General features: G+C 43.6%; 1 protein-coding gene across 5 annotated transcripts in view; it reads left to right on the top strand.

Moving 5' to 3' along the window:
• The first annotated feature begins 122 nt into the window (after positions 1–122).
• SNX25 (sorting nexin 25) overlaps positions 123–15,164 on the top strand; it is a 99,523-nt gene continuing 84,481 nt past the window's right edge. For 2 of the 5 annotated variants that reach the window (XR_015714017.1, XM_087814087.1), the window contains exon 1: positions 10,650–11,027. Coding sequence is in view for 2 of the 5 variants with exons in the window: in XM_087814087.1 (XP_087670213.1) it covers positions 10,650–11,027 (378 nt within the window). In the remaining 3 variants the exon portion in view is untranslated. Of the gene's footprint in view, positions 238–1,013; positions 1,173–3,862; positions 3,968–10,649; positions 11,028–11,828; positions 11,959–12,107; positions 12,127–15,164 lie in introns of those variants that run through there. The other 3 variants (XM_016211292.2, XM_016211294.2, XM_016211295.2) reach the window with 3 other exon arrangements.

Below are 15,164 nucleotides of genomic sequence, written 5' to 3' on the forward strand. Positions count from 1 at the left end.
CGGGGCGGCGGGCGGCGCGCGTCCGCGCTGCGCCGCTCCCCGCTGGCGGCCGAGGCCGCCCCGAGGGGCTCCAGCGGCCCCGCCCGCGCGGCGGGGGGCGCGGGAGGCCGGGTCGCGGCGCCCGAAGGGGACGGAACGTGAGGGAAGTCGTCGTCCTCCCGAGGGCCCGGGCCCGCGGTTGCCAGGGCGGCGTTCCGGCCTTAGTTGCCGCCGCCCCCGTAGTGAACGGCAATGCTGGTGAGCCTAATTGCTGTGGCTGATTTGGTGGGAAAAGTTGCTTTCATTGTCTTGTAATTCCTTACCAAAACAACACCAGGAATAATAAAAATGGGGCGGCTGTGTCTTTGTGATTGTTTATATCAGCAAGTTGCAGTTCAGACAACGCATTCCCCGGTGCAGAGGGTGGTCACACATTAGGAAGCCCTCTTACTGCTAGCAAACGAGGTGGGTAGTTCAATGTAAGAGAAAATCCATCTCTGTAGAGCACATTGAATGCCGTAATTTTTCGGTTTTGAATTCACAGGCACATAGTAGGTGTGGTAGAATAATGGTCCCAAAGATGTCCACCTCCTAATCCCTAGAACCTGTGAATATGCTACTTTACATGGGAAAGGGGGCTTGGCTATGTGATTAAGGGCGTTGAGGTGGGAAAAGGAACCTGGATTACCCAGGTGCGCACAATGTAATTACTAGGGTCCTTCTAAGAGGGGAGGCAAGAAAGTAATCAAAGTCAGTAATAGGAGACCTGGCCACAGAAGCAAGAGGTGACTAGTAGCATGGTGACTACATGGTGTACTTGAAAGTTACTAAGAGAGTACATCTTAAAAGTTCTCATCACAGGGGAAAATTTTTTCTAACTATGTGAGGTGATGGATGTTAACTAGACTTAGGATGATGACCATTTCGTAATATACACATATATCATTATGTTGTACACCCTAAGCTTATATAATGTTATATGTCAATTACATAAAACTGGAACAAATTAAAAAAAAATTTTTTTTTAATTAAAGAAAAAGAAGCAGCAAGAGATTGGAGATGTAAGGAGCTGTGAGCCAAAGCAAGCAGGCACCTGTGGGAACTGACAAAGGGAAGCAAGGGATTCTCTGCTGAAGCCTCCAGAAGGAAGACCATGCCAAGGCCTTACTTTTAGACTTTTGAACTCCAGAGCAGTAAGATAATAAATTTGTGTTGTTTTAAACCACTAGGTTTGTAGTAATTTGTTATAGCAGGAATAGGAAATTAATACAACAGGTACTCAATATTTTTTACATGAAAGTGAAAAGAAAGGAACTAAGGGTTAGCCATATCCTAGGGACACTCACTGAGGAACTGGCTCTAGTTTCATTCTTCACAGTGCGTTTTGTACTTGGTTGTAACTGCCAACAAGTACAGAGAATCATTTCTTTGTTCTTTTTGTGGGCTAAAAGGAAGGATTTCACTTGATTCTGCTTGATAAAACTATGCTGTCACCGTTTCCCAGGGATGTTGTCTTACTGTGGTCAAAGCTTATTATACAAAGGAGTTGAATAGACATTTTTCCAAAGAAGTTATATAAGTGGCCAATAAGCACATGAAAAAATGCTCAACATCACTAATCATTAGGGAAATGCAAATTAAAACCATGAGATACTACATACACATTAGGACGGCTAATATAAAAATAAAGAACAAAGTAACAAGGGTTGGCAAAGATGTGAAGAGACTGGAACCCGTGTTCATTGTTATTGGGAATGTAAAATGGTATGGCTGCTGTAACTGGCAGTTCCTCAAAAAATTGAACATGGAGTTACCATATGACCCAGCAATTTCACTTCTGGATATACACCCTAAAGAATTGAAAGCAGTCTCAGAGATATTTGTACAGCCATGTTCATAGTAGCATTAGCCAAAAGGTGGGAAAAACCCAGAAGTCCTTCAGCAAATGAGTGGAAAACAATATGTGGTATATACAAACAATGGAATTTTATTCGGCCTTGAAAGGAATGAAATTATGATACATTGCTACAATATGAATGAACCTTGAAGTCGTGAAAGTCATGTGAAGGTATACACAAAAGGGCAACTATTACATGACAACACTTATGAAGTACTTAAAATAGGCAAGTCATGGGAACAGAAATTAGAATAGAGATTGCCAGAGGCTGAGGGGAGAGGGGAATAGGGAGTTAGTGTTTAGTGGATCAGTTTCCATGTGGGATGATGGGTAGTGGTGATGGCTGTGCAACGCTGTGAATATGCTTAGTGCCACTGAAGTGTGCACTTAAAAATGGTAAAAATAGTAAATTCTGTGTATTATACCTTGATAAAAAATAAAAAGTAAGAGATTATTATATCTCATACTTTAATTTTGGCTCTTTTTCTGGGCTATGGATTTGTAAAGTTTTGCTTTTTCTCTGGTTTTCTTTTCCTGCAGGGAGCACTTCCTCAGTCATCTATATTGAATGAACAAACCAATGAATGTAGGAACTAGATTGTAAATAAGCTCCTTCAGGGCAGAGATTTTATTTGCTTTGTGCCCCTTCATAGTTCTGGTCATATAAGGTCATCAGCTCATAGGTGTAAAAAGTCCCCACATTCACTGAATCTGGACTCTTTCATCAGAAAAGATATAAATATCCCCAAAACCCCTTTTAAAATTGTTTCTCATTTATTTATAAACCTCTTGAAAGAAAATATAGGCTTGGCTATTTCTATAAAGAGCTATTAAAAGCCCTTTCCATATAATCTGGAAGTTTTTTCATCTATACTAAGCTTTTCTTTATGTTATAAGCAAATGTACACCAATGGAAAGTTGTCTTGTTTTTTTTTAAATTTAGGAATCAAGTTTTGAAGGATGAAATCTTTACTGGGTTAAGCTTATAAACCCATTTGAAATTAATTAAGTTCATATTTTTTAGTTTCTATAGGGGTAGTTCAGAATATCTAAATGCTATAATAAATAGAGGAAATTGAGAAAGCTAAATGACTTAGATTCGCAGACAAGGTAACCATTGAATTTGCCTTAACTCCTACAAAGAACAATTAGTAGCTCTCTTCTTGTCGCCATAGAACTTTGTAATGCCTTTATTATTATATGTATTACATTGCTTTATGCTTTCCCCCTCTGTCTTCTTCCTCCCTCCATCCCAAGTAGATTGTGAGCTCTTCAAGGACATAGACCATATTTTATACTATTTTCTAACAAAGCAGCTGGCTAATATTTTTGGACAGAATGAAAGAATGAGCAGAGTCACATACTACCTTCTAGAAGTTTACAGTCTATGTAAAAGCCAGATGAATGCCATTATTATTGTACTGGTTTTGTAAAGACATGATTTGTATAATGTAAAAAGCAGTGTGTGTTGTCCTTTGACATTACATTACTTGTAACTATTGTATTTGAAAGGTAGCATAATAAAGGAGAATCCTATGACCAGTTAGCTGTGTGATTTGGGGCAAGTCATTTAACCTCTCTGTGCCTCATCTGCAAAATGGGATTATAATACTTATCGCTCTTATAGAGTTGTAGTGAGGAACATATGTTGTAAAAATGACTTCCAATAGTTAAAGTTCCTATTCAAATATAGGATATTTTTATAACTGTTTTTTTTTTTGTCCACTCAATTATTCTAGATTTATTATCATAGAAGAATATCAGATTTATTCATTCAAAAATATTAAAGGCCTACTCTGTGCAAACCCTTGTTCTGGATTCTGATTAATTCTCTAACACTAATTTTTACTTCCCCAAATTATGTTCTCCTTCTTATAATAAATAAATGAAAAATCAGACACTGACTTAGGTGGTGTATAAAAGCTTTATATATAGTTGTACACTGCATCCCTTGCCCTATCCTTACCCAGGCTCTTTATCTCATAGGTAGATGGAAGCAGATTATGAAGAAATATCAAACCATCCATTCCAGGAACAAGAAATGTGAACTTTAACATTTGAGTGATAAGTCACGAGATGCTGCTGATTTTGGTGAGCGGCCAGATGAGCCACCAGAAACTAATTAGTGTATTCTGTCAAAGTACATTGTACTAGATTGTTACAGTAATGGAATCAATGAATTGCACCTCCCTATATTAAGCCCACGTGATTCCCAGTCAGGGCACGTACTAGGTTGCAGTCCGTTTCCCGGCGTACGGGAGGCAACTGATCGACATTTCTCTCTCACATTGATGTTTTTCTCTCCCTCACCTTCCTCTCTCTCTCTAATACCAATAAAAGCATCCTCTGGTGAGGATTAAAGTCATCATCATCATCATCATCCCATGTGTTGGCCCTCTCTCTCATTTAACTCTTGGTTGGGCCATATGATTTGCTTTGGCTGATGAGACATTAGCAGATGTAACTGGCAAAACCTTAAAAAGATGCACATTGCATCCCTGAGATTGCCATGTGAAGAAGCCCTAGTTAACCTCTTGGAGGATAAGAACACAGAGCAGAGACAAGCCATCTCCCAGGCCAAGCAGCCCCAGCCTGTGTACCGGGAGACCGGAACTCCAACAGTGACACAGGCAAGAAGAGCAGAACTGCCCAACTGCCCCCAGCCCAAATTGCTGACCTACAAAATCATAAGTAAATAATTGTCATTTGGTGGTAGTCTGTTATGCAACAATAGATAATTGATATACCACATTTCCCAAAACTTCAGGTCAAAACTTAAGTTACTCTTTTTGTGATCTACTCTTTATCTCGATGCCAGCTACTTTACTTTACAGTACTTTCTTTGTAACACTTTCTCTTGGAAGATTAATACAAAGACATTTCTGTCTGAAAGTTTCCAAATGTGAATATTTTTACTTACAGGCATAACTTGGAGATATTGCTGGTTTGTTTCCAGACCATCAATATAAAGTGAATATTGCAGTAAAGCAACTCGTGAATTTTTTGATTTTGCAGTGCATATAAAAGTTAGGTCTACACTAAACCGTGGTCTATTAAGTGTGTGTATTAGCATGTCTAAAATCAATGTATATACCTTAAATAAAAAATACTTTATTGCTAAAAATCCCTGTCACCTGAGCTTTGAGAGAGTTATAATCTTTGTGCTGGTGGAGGGTCTTGCCTCGATATTGTTGGCTGTTGACTGACTGGGTTGGTGGTAGTAAAAGGTTGGGGTAGCTGTGGAAAATTCTTAAAATAAGACAACAGTGAAGTTTGCTACTTTATCAACTAAGTTTATGTAATATTCTAAGTGCTTTGCTGTCATTTCAGCAATTTTCACAGCATCTTTACCAGGCATAGATTCTATCTCAAGAAACCACTTCCTTTGGTCATAAGAAGCAAATCCTCATCTGGTAAAGTTTTATCATGAGATTGCAGCAATTCATTCATGTATCTTCAGGCTCCACTTCTATTTCCACCACATCTGTAGTTACTTCCTCCACTGAAGTCTTGAATGCCTCAAAGTCATCCATGAGAATTGGATTCCACTTCTTCCAGACTCCTGTTAATGTTGATATTTTTGATCTCTTTCCAAGAATCACAAATGTTCTTTTTCTTTTAAAATATGTTTTTATTGATTTCAGAAAGGAAGGGAGAGGCAGAGATAGAAACGTCAATGATGAGTCATTGATCGACTGCCTTTGTACGCCCCCTACTGGGGATTGAGCCTGAAACCCAGGCATGTACCCTGACAAGGAATCAAACTGTTACCTCCTGATTCATAGGTCAGTGCTCAACCACTGAGCCACACAGGCTGGACACAAATGTTCTTAATGGCATCTAGAATGGTGAATTCTTTTCAGAAGGTTTTTTATTTACTTTGCCATATCCATCAGAGGAATCACTGTCTGTGGCAGCTGTAGCCTTACAAAATGTATTTCTTAAATAGTAGGACTTTAAAATCGAAATTACTCCTTGATCAACGGGCTGCAGAATGGATGTTGTGTTAGCAGGCATGAAAACAACTTTAATCTCATTGTACATCTCCATCAGAGCTCTTGGGGGAGTAACCAGGTGTATTGTCAATGAGCAGTAATATTTTGAAAGGAATCTTTCCTTTTTTTTCTGAGCAGTCTCAACAGTAGGCTTAAAATAGTCAGTAAACCATGTGGTAAACAGACGTGCTGTTCATCCCGGCTTTGTTCCATTTATAGAGCACAGGCAGAGTAGCTTTAGCGTGATTCTTAATGGCCCTAGGATTGTTGGAGTGGTAAATGAGCATTGGCTTCAACTTAGTCACCAGCTGCATCAGACCCTAACAAGAGAGTCAGTCTGTCCTTTGAAGCCAGGCATCGCCTTCTCTCTAGCTATAAAAGTCCTAGATGGCATCTTTTTCCAACAGAAGGCTGTTTTGTCTACATTGAAAACTGCTGTTTAGTGTAGCCACCTTCATCTATTTAGATCTGGGTAACTTGCTGCTTCACCTGCACTTTTATGTTATGGAGACTTGAACCAACCTCTGCTAGCTTCAGACTTTTCTTCTCCAGCTTCCTCATCGCTCTCAGCCTTCATAGAATTGAAGAGAGTTAGGGTCTTGCTGTAGATTGGGCTTTGGCTTAAGGGAATGTTGGGGCTGGTTTGATCTATCCAGACCACTAGCACTTTCTCCATATCAGCAATAAGGCTGTTTTGCTTTCTTATTATTCACATGTTCACTAGAGTAACACTTTTAATTTCCTTCAAGGACTTTTCTTTTGACTTCACAACTTGGCTAACTGGCACAGAGGCCTAGCTTTTGGCTTGTCTCAGCTTTCATATGCCTCCCTCACTTAAGCTTAATCATTTCTAGCTTTTGATTTAAAGTGAGAGACTAGTGGCGACTCGTTTCACTTGAACATTTAGAGGCCATTGTAGGGCTATTAAATGGCCTAATATCTATGTTGTTATGTTTGAGGGAATGGGGAAGCCCAAGGAGAAAGACTAGAACGGCCAGTCAGTAGAGCAGTCAGAGCACAACATTTATGGATTAAGTTCATCATCTTATATGGATGTGGTTCATGGCAGCCCCAAACATTACAGTAGTAACACCAAAGATCACAGCACCATAAAAATATAATAATAATGAAAAAGTTGGAAATATTGCAGAAATTACCAAAATGTCACTCAAAGGAAGAAAATGCTATTGGAAAACGGCACTGGTAGACTTGGTTGCCACAGGGTTGCTACAAACCTTCAATTTGTAAAAAATGCAATATCTGTGGAGTGCAGTAAAGCGAAGTGCAATAAAATGAGGTATGGCTGTACTAATTCAGCATAATTTATATATATGTGTTCTAAAAATTTGTTCAGATTCATCTTCCTCTTAGAAACGTTGCAATGTTTCCTTTAAGCCTTAGTATTATTTATTTTTAAAGTATTTTATGATTTCTTTTATTTTTGAAGTTTGGCCACACATATATCTCTATTTTTTGTAAACCACACTCTGCTTGAAAGTTACAAGAGAAAAAGAGGGGTTAACTGACCTGTTAGGGTCTTACAGTGAGTCAGTAGAAGAAAGTAAAATATCTAGGTCTTTTGATGTTAACATCTTTATTCACAGTTTTTCCCTAAGTGGGCAGGGGCAAATACTGTACTGTGGTTTTCTCGCTCGTCCTATGGCTACTTCCAAGTGGGCCTAATCCCAGGTGGGCCAGGGAGTTTAAAGAGAAATGTACTTGTGAAGGGGAAGATGTGTCACATTTTGACAGATATCAGGTGTTGTTTACCCATTTACACTGCCTAATATTTTAAATGTCATGTTTTTCACTTAATGTGTCCTCATAATGTCCCAGTGAGTTAAGCAGATGCCATTCCCACATTATGTAAGAGAATAATAAGATAGCCTACGGCACATTCAATTATGTCCTGTCAAAATGCACTGGCTTTAGGAATGCAAATAAAGCAGCCCAACTTAATTTGCTTTTTAACCCTTAGACCTGAAGGGACTCAACATCGACTTCTGGGAAGGAACACCAGGATTCTTATCTCCCTCAGTACCTCCTGATGCTACGCACTGCCTTGTACTCCCTTATCTTACCTGACTTCTGTGCTCCTCAAACCTTGCACAGAGTAGAGGCCAGTACTGCTTGTTAAGGGAATGTTTGAAGTGTCAGTGCTGACTTAGCAGTAGAATGGCATATGCTTTAAGGAAGTTTTCTCACCATTAGTGTTCATTTCTGCAGAGCTGCATTATTTTTGGGAACAGTATGCTGGTGTGTTGGAAAGATCGTGGTCTTAAGAGTTGCAGACCAGGGCTCCTAAAAGTCAGACCAGTTTCTCCTCTACTGGTTCAAGTTATAATCATTCAGCACTCGTCAGGGGCCTGGTTAAGATTAGATGAAACATGTCTAGTGCTTAGAACAGTATCTGGCTCACGGTGTTCAATTAGTTACTATTATTGTCAGCTCTGGGTTTAAATTGGAAAATGTGTATAAAGTCCTTTGCATACAGTCCTTGGCATGTAAATGATCAAAAAATACAGATATTATTGTTGGTAATAACTATATATGCTTTCCTTGAAATAATTTGGATTAGTGGAGTACACTTTGAGGAGCCCTAGTGGGATGAATGTTAACTATTTTATATATTTTTAAAAAACATTTTGATTTCAGAGAGAGGGAGAGGGAGAGATAGAAACATCAATGATGAGTCATCAATCGAGTGCCTCCTGCACGCCCCCTACTGGGAATTGAACCCACAACCCAGGCATGTGCCCTTCCTGGGAATGGAACCTCCATCTCCTGGATCCTAGGTCAGTGCTCAACTGCTGAGCCATACCTGCAGGGCAGTATTAATTATTTTAGAGACAAAAGGAATCCTTCAAAATCAGTTACACTGCTTTCTTTATTTTTTTAAAAGGGGGGGTTAGAAGGCAAGGAGAACAGTAAGGTAGTAACTTCTAATGTCATTATTTAGGCATGGCAAAGTCACATCTGGCATAAGGCATTATCTTCTTTTCTTTGACTTACAAGGTATAAGAAGTGTCATATGAAAATTAATATTTAAAACAAAAAAGATTTTTAAAAATGACACGTAAATATATTTTATATAGATATATAAAAGAATTCATTTATATGCTGTTTTGTTAGAGCTAAATGCTAGTGATAATTTTTAGACCTCTATGAATCTATGCCATTCCAGGGAAATTAATTAAAAAGACATGAATATATGGGTGGGCTGGTTATGTCTACGGACACCGTATTTCTTCTTTTGAGTAATAACCTCTTGGACAATACTTTGATTTAAAATAATAAATATCCACTAAATATTTTAGTTTACTCATGAATACTGTATATTTTCCTCTGTTGACATGACAGATGATTCCTTAGAAAAACACAGTATAGTCACAGTATTTAAAAAATATTTTTAATGCTTATTTCCCTTAACTATGCTTACTGGGAAGCAGGATATAACTGTTTTGGGAAAAAAATAGCGCTTTTAAACCTGAAATTCTTCATGATGACTGCAAACAGAGAATTTTGCTTATAAGTGTTTCCTATATCCTTTATTTCTCACTGCTTCCCTCATCTGTTTTCCTCTCCTTCCCTTTTCTATTCTGGATTTGTCTTCTCTATCATCCCCTCTTTTAAATAATCATTAATCTCTTTAGAATTCCTTATTTCCTTTAGAATTCCTTATTTATCCAGTAAAGATACATCTGCTGCTTTATTGGTCTTACTAGTAATTACTTGTATTTCTCTAGCACATTGGCATCTTCTCAGCAAGCAGGATCTGTATATTAACGCTGGGACTGTGATAGAAATATGTACTCTGAAAATTATTTGGACCACTTTCACTTGCGTGGGCAACAGCATTTGTATTGAATCCTTGGCAACAAAACATGTAGGGACTTGGAGCCAAAGTGATGAGGGAAGCTGGTACCCGCCTGGCACCAGGCCGAGTTCTTTGGGCCTTTGCACAACTAGGAATTGCAGGCTTCATTTACTCCACATTTGTCCGATTCCTGCCCCGAGGCGGCGGGACGGGAAAGGGAGGGGTGTTAGGGGAAACTGTTAAAAGTGAGTATCTGGAATGGCTGCCCATTTAATCTAAGTAGCACGTGAAAACGAGGCAGGAATTTGGGAGGCTGTAAGCAGGCGAGGAGGTTACTTGTCAGGGATGAACAGAGAGCGAGGATTAAAGGATCACCTGAGCTCCAGAATCACAAATGCTTCTGACACCTGCAGCGAAATTTTCCATCAACAGACGGTGCCCTGGGGGGAGCGGGAGGCCCGGGACCGCGCGTTTTCCGCAGCCACTGGTCGCGCCCCCTCCCCGGCGGGGCGCAGGCGGGTCAGACCCCTCCCCCTGCCCGGGGGCGGGCGCCTCGCAGCTGTCACTCAGCGGGCCACGGCCGCTCTCCGCCCCCCGCCTGACTCGCACTTCGGGGCCGCCCCCGCCCCGCCCCCCCGCCCCGCCCCGCCCTCCCGCCTCGCCTCGGGCTGCGCCGGCTTAAGTCACAACACTGCCAGGCTACCTGGGCGCGCCCGGCGGGGCAGCTGCGGGCCCCGCGCCGGGTGGCGGCGCTGAGGGGTCGCCGAGAGGAGCTCGGCGCGCCGGTCGGAGCCGTCCCCTCGGTGGGCTGCGGGCGGGGGCATGAGCGCGGACTCCCTCAGCCTCCGGAGCGGCGGCGGCGGCGAGGGCAGGGGGTGCCGCGCAGAGGCCACGGTCCAGGGCAGCGCCGGGGGACAGCGGGGCGGGAGATGTGCCTGTCCTTAGCGGCACAGGAAGCAGCATGCACCCCGATGCCACCGACAGCAGCGGCGCCGGCCTCGGCCCCGCGCCGGCCGTGGGCGCTCCGGGCGAGCGGCGGCCGGAGCCCCGGGAGGACGCGGCGGCCCCGAGGGGCCCTGGCGGCGGGAGCTGGTGGGTGCCGGTGGCGGTGGCCGCACTCGCCGCCGCGTCCCTCTCCTACCTGGGGCCCGGCTGCTGGCGGGGGGCCGGAGGCGCGGGGCCGTGCGCCGTCCTGCTCGGGCTCAGCCTGTACCTGGGCTGCGCCGCGGCCGCCTTCCTGCTGGGCACCCTGTTGTCCCTCGTCTGCCGGAGCCGGCGAGCCCCGCCGCCCGACTTCGCCGCCGCCTGGAGCCGGCTGGCCGCCCGCCGCCGGCCGGGGGTAAGTACCGGCCTCCTCCGCCTCGCGCGCCCTGCCTCGGCCCGACCCTCCCGCTTCCGGTGCCCGCCGCCCGCTCTCGGACGCGGTGGTCGCGGCGGGGCCCGTCCTCTCCCGCCCGGCGAGGGGCAGCGAGCGGTCCCGCGGCCCGCGGGGGCGGGCTCGGGGCTGCGGGGCCGCCCGCGGTGCGCGCTTCTGGGCGGTGTAGTCGCTCTAGGGCCGTCCTGGGTCTCAGCCGAGCCGGCCGAGCGACCACCCCGGGCCCTCGGGGCTGCCCCGCGGCTGGTGCACGGAGGAAGCCGTGTGTGGCGCGCCCTGTGCGCAGGCGCAGCGCCCGGCGGTGGTCGTTACGCGCGGTTCTGCGCCCGGGGCTCCCGGGAGGGTGACCTGAGGACCTTCTATGGAGGGGGAGCTCGGCTTAGGGAGAGCCCAGCGCGGCGCCGTCACTCCCGCAGCCCCTCACCCGCCGGCCCGCGTGCGCCTTCCACCACGACAGCCTGTCCCCACCATGTTGAGAAGTAACGCGGCGCCTGCTGGCCTGTGATTTAGGAAAGGCGGTGCAGAGTCGCCGGTGTGCCGCGAAAGGAAGGAGGGGTGTCGTCGGCGCGCAGGGCAGTGCTGGGGGAACACAGGAAAGACCATATTCTCGGGGAGCTTCCCCCGCTTCGCGCCAGACCCCGGCTCCCCTGCCGCGCGGCTTCCGGCCGGACCCTCGGAGGAAACGGACTGGATCGCAGCCCGGCTGCTCCGCCGAACGGTGCTCGCCAAACAAGTTGTCCAAGCCTGGGGGTAGCGGCTCAGCTCCGTGAGAGTATTTGTTTTGTGCTTGAGATACGACCTGCTTACTCCTTTGTGAAAATCATCCCTGCGCTTCGCGCAAACCACCCTCTCCCGAGCCTGAATGCGGCGCTGAGACAATGGCTGAGGGTGGCAGGTGAGGCGGCCAGGGGCTCACTCTGCGCGTTGACCAGCAGTCCAGCTTGTTAAGGAAGAGGAGCGTCTGTTTTCATAAGGAGTCTCAGAAATTAGTAGTATTTTTCTTAAAAACTTTCACTTGGCTGTCCATTTTTTTTCAGGTCTAATTTAGCGAGTCGGTGAGCAGGTATATTTTCCCTCTTTGTTTTGTCTACACTGATTAAAAAAAAAATAAGGACCCCATGATTTTGCTAGTTGGTTTGTCCATCACCGATCAATTGTAAGTGACGGTGCAATTCTTAAGAGTTACTGTGAGACGTTGTAATTCAGTATGTATGTATTGAGTATTTTGTACAAGCCAGGTGTGACTCTGGAAGCTGGGGTTGAATCAACAAGACACGAATGCCCAGCTCTCTAGAGATTATATTCTTACGGGGGATCAGATGATAAACAGATGAGGTACTTTTGGATATTGATAAGTGCTGTGAAACAAAAGTGGTTAAGAATGAAGTGGTCAGAGTGCTTAGTAAGTGGGGACAGAAAGTTTAGAAGGTGAGGTCAGGGTCAGAGTCTTAGTGTCGCCGTCTACCTCTGAGGGCCTGGAAGCCTCATACCCCCTTACCTGGAAAACGTTCTTCCAAACCTGCCAGCTCACTTGCACTTCTGGATAGGTAAAACTTGGATAATCCAGGAAGATGGTTTAGTAGACGAATTAGAGACAATAGTACTTTAAAGGTGACAGTAAATGAAACAGCATTTATAAGCATTCACGTACACCACCAGGAGATTTCCGGTATAATCTAAGGAAAGCAGATTATTGGTCAGTCTTTCGGAACTTGGATTTTTATAGTAGCCTTAAGTAAGAAAGTAAGTACATTAGGAAATTTACTTTCTAAGTTATAGGTTACTTAGAATTGAAATGCATATTATTCACATACAATTCCCTTTTTATAGTACTGGTGCCTTTAGTTGTGCTGTATTTCTAATATATGGTTAAGGGTTTAAAAAATGTTCTCTTCTTTATGAATGGAAGCATAAACATGTGGTGTAGTATAAAATATCTGCAGTTCTGTGGGGGTGGGAGCTAGACCACACAGGTCATCTAACATATGTGGAGGGGGAGGCTGCTTAGTACCGAACCAAATGGTGCTTCTTAAGATACAGAGATTACTTTACTATGGAAATTTTAATGCAGCATGAAGAAAAGAATCCTCATTTATTCTTATACATTTGAATTACTCCAGTGTCAGACATTTCAGACACTGGGATCTATCCTTCAATCAGTCTGTCCCTCCTTCCTTGGTTTTTCTTCTTGACTTCCTTCTGTAGAGGAAAAATTGCATACATTGTTAAAAGTAGGCAACTACAGAAGCCTACACTAAAAGGGAAAAGGTATTTTCACATCTAGGAGTGTTCAGATGCTTCTGCATGCTTCACAGTGTAGTTATTGGCTGTAAACTCCATGGGGTTAGGACCCACGATTGACACCATTTTTTATCCCTTGTGCTAGTAGGAACTCAAGAAGTGTTTGCTGATGATAATGAGGAAAATTATGTCTGTGGTCACTAACATAGTGTTTCCCCTTCTAATTATTCTGGTATATATTGGGCACCTCTGATGTGCAAGGATTTTGATTTTACTTGGATGAGAATCACTATTTAAAAAAAGTTGTGTTTTTCAATTATGGATGACATACAATATTATATTAGCTTCAGGTGTATAACCCAGTGATTGGACATTGTATAATTTACTAGACCACCCCGATAAGTCTAGTACCCATCTAACACCATACATAGTTATTACACTATTATTGACTATATTCCCTATGCTGTACTTTACATCCCCATGACTCTTCTGTAACTACCAATCCGTACTTCTTAATCTGTTCACCTTTTTCACCCATCCTCTCAACCCCTCCTCCCTTCTGTCAACCATAAGTTCTATCTCTGTGTCTATGAGTCTGATTCAGTTTTGTTTGTTTTGTTTTTTAGATTCCGCATATCAGTGAAATCATGCTATTTGTCTTACCCTTTAGGCCCATCCATGCTGTTGCAAATCGTAAGATTTCATTCTTTTTTATGGCCGAGTGATAGTCTGTTGTAAATATATATACTACAGCTTTTTTATCTGCTTGACTATTGATGGGCACTTGGGTTGCTTCCATAGCTTGGCTATTGTGCATATGGTCTTTCAAATTAGTGTTTTAGGTTTCTTTGGATAAATCCCCAGAAGTAGAATCGCTGGGTCATAAGGCAGTTCCATTTTTAATTTTTTGAGGAAACTCCATACTGTTTTCCATAGTGGCTGCACTAATCTTCAGGGTGGGAATCACTGTTGGTTAAAGTAGTAAAAATAATTTTTGTCTGAAGTAGAAATAACATCCAGTAGTATCTTTCAGGTACTGAGGAAACTTTTGTGCAAGGTCACGAAGGTTGATGCTAAAGTCTTGACAGTTGATACCTGGGCCTCACTTTAGGACAGCTTGGAGTTGGTTGTGGGCCAGCAGACTGAAGCTATGATGCTCTGGGGCTGGCCTTCTCCTCATGTGATAGTTGTTAGTCCAGCTTTGCTGAGTAGGCTGTCAGAGTCTAAGGTTGTGGTTTGGTCTTGTGCCAGGCCAGTTAACTCAGCTGGACCAAGAGCCTCGGATTCACTAGCCACGGTTACTTGACTCTAGTCAACAGCAAGAGAAATACGGCAAAAGTGAATCAATAGTTTAGAAAACTTACTTCCATTACTGGACCAGCAGAGTGCATCTGCATATAATAGAAAAAGGTCATGTGCTGATAACATGGGAAACTGAAGTCTACTGCCATGTAAAGAAAACAGTAATGAAATTCTTTGCAAAGTTTAGGCAGGGAAGTTCATGAACTTTGTCAGATCTTATTAATAATCATTACTGAGTATCTGCTCTATGTTTGCTATTCTGATCTTGTCAGATCATTTTTTGCTTAGTTAGTAGACAGAGTCTGTCTGAATGAATGGATTATTGTTTGAGATGAGAACAAATTTAAGTATCCCATGGACATTTTTAGATTTGAGATTTCAACCCCAGTTTCCTAGAGAATGGTCAGAGCCTAGCAGTAGGTGTCACTAAGCCCTTGGATAATTGCTGTCCGTAGTTCTGCAGCAGTCTTTTTGGTATTGGGAGCATCCAGAGATGAGCAGGATACTCCCTGAGGCAGCCCCCTCCGGCTGAGATTGGGTCGATGCAGAAGACTGGAT

This window comes from Miniopterus natalensis, chromosome 2, assembly GCF_054644295.1.
Source record: "Miniopterus natalensis isolate mMinNat1 chromosome 2, mMinNat1.hap1, whole genome shotgun sequence".
NCBI classification, from domain to species: domain Eukaryota; kingdom Metazoa; phylum Chordata; class Mammalia; order Chiroptera; family Miniopteridae; genus Miniopterus; species Miniopterus natalensis.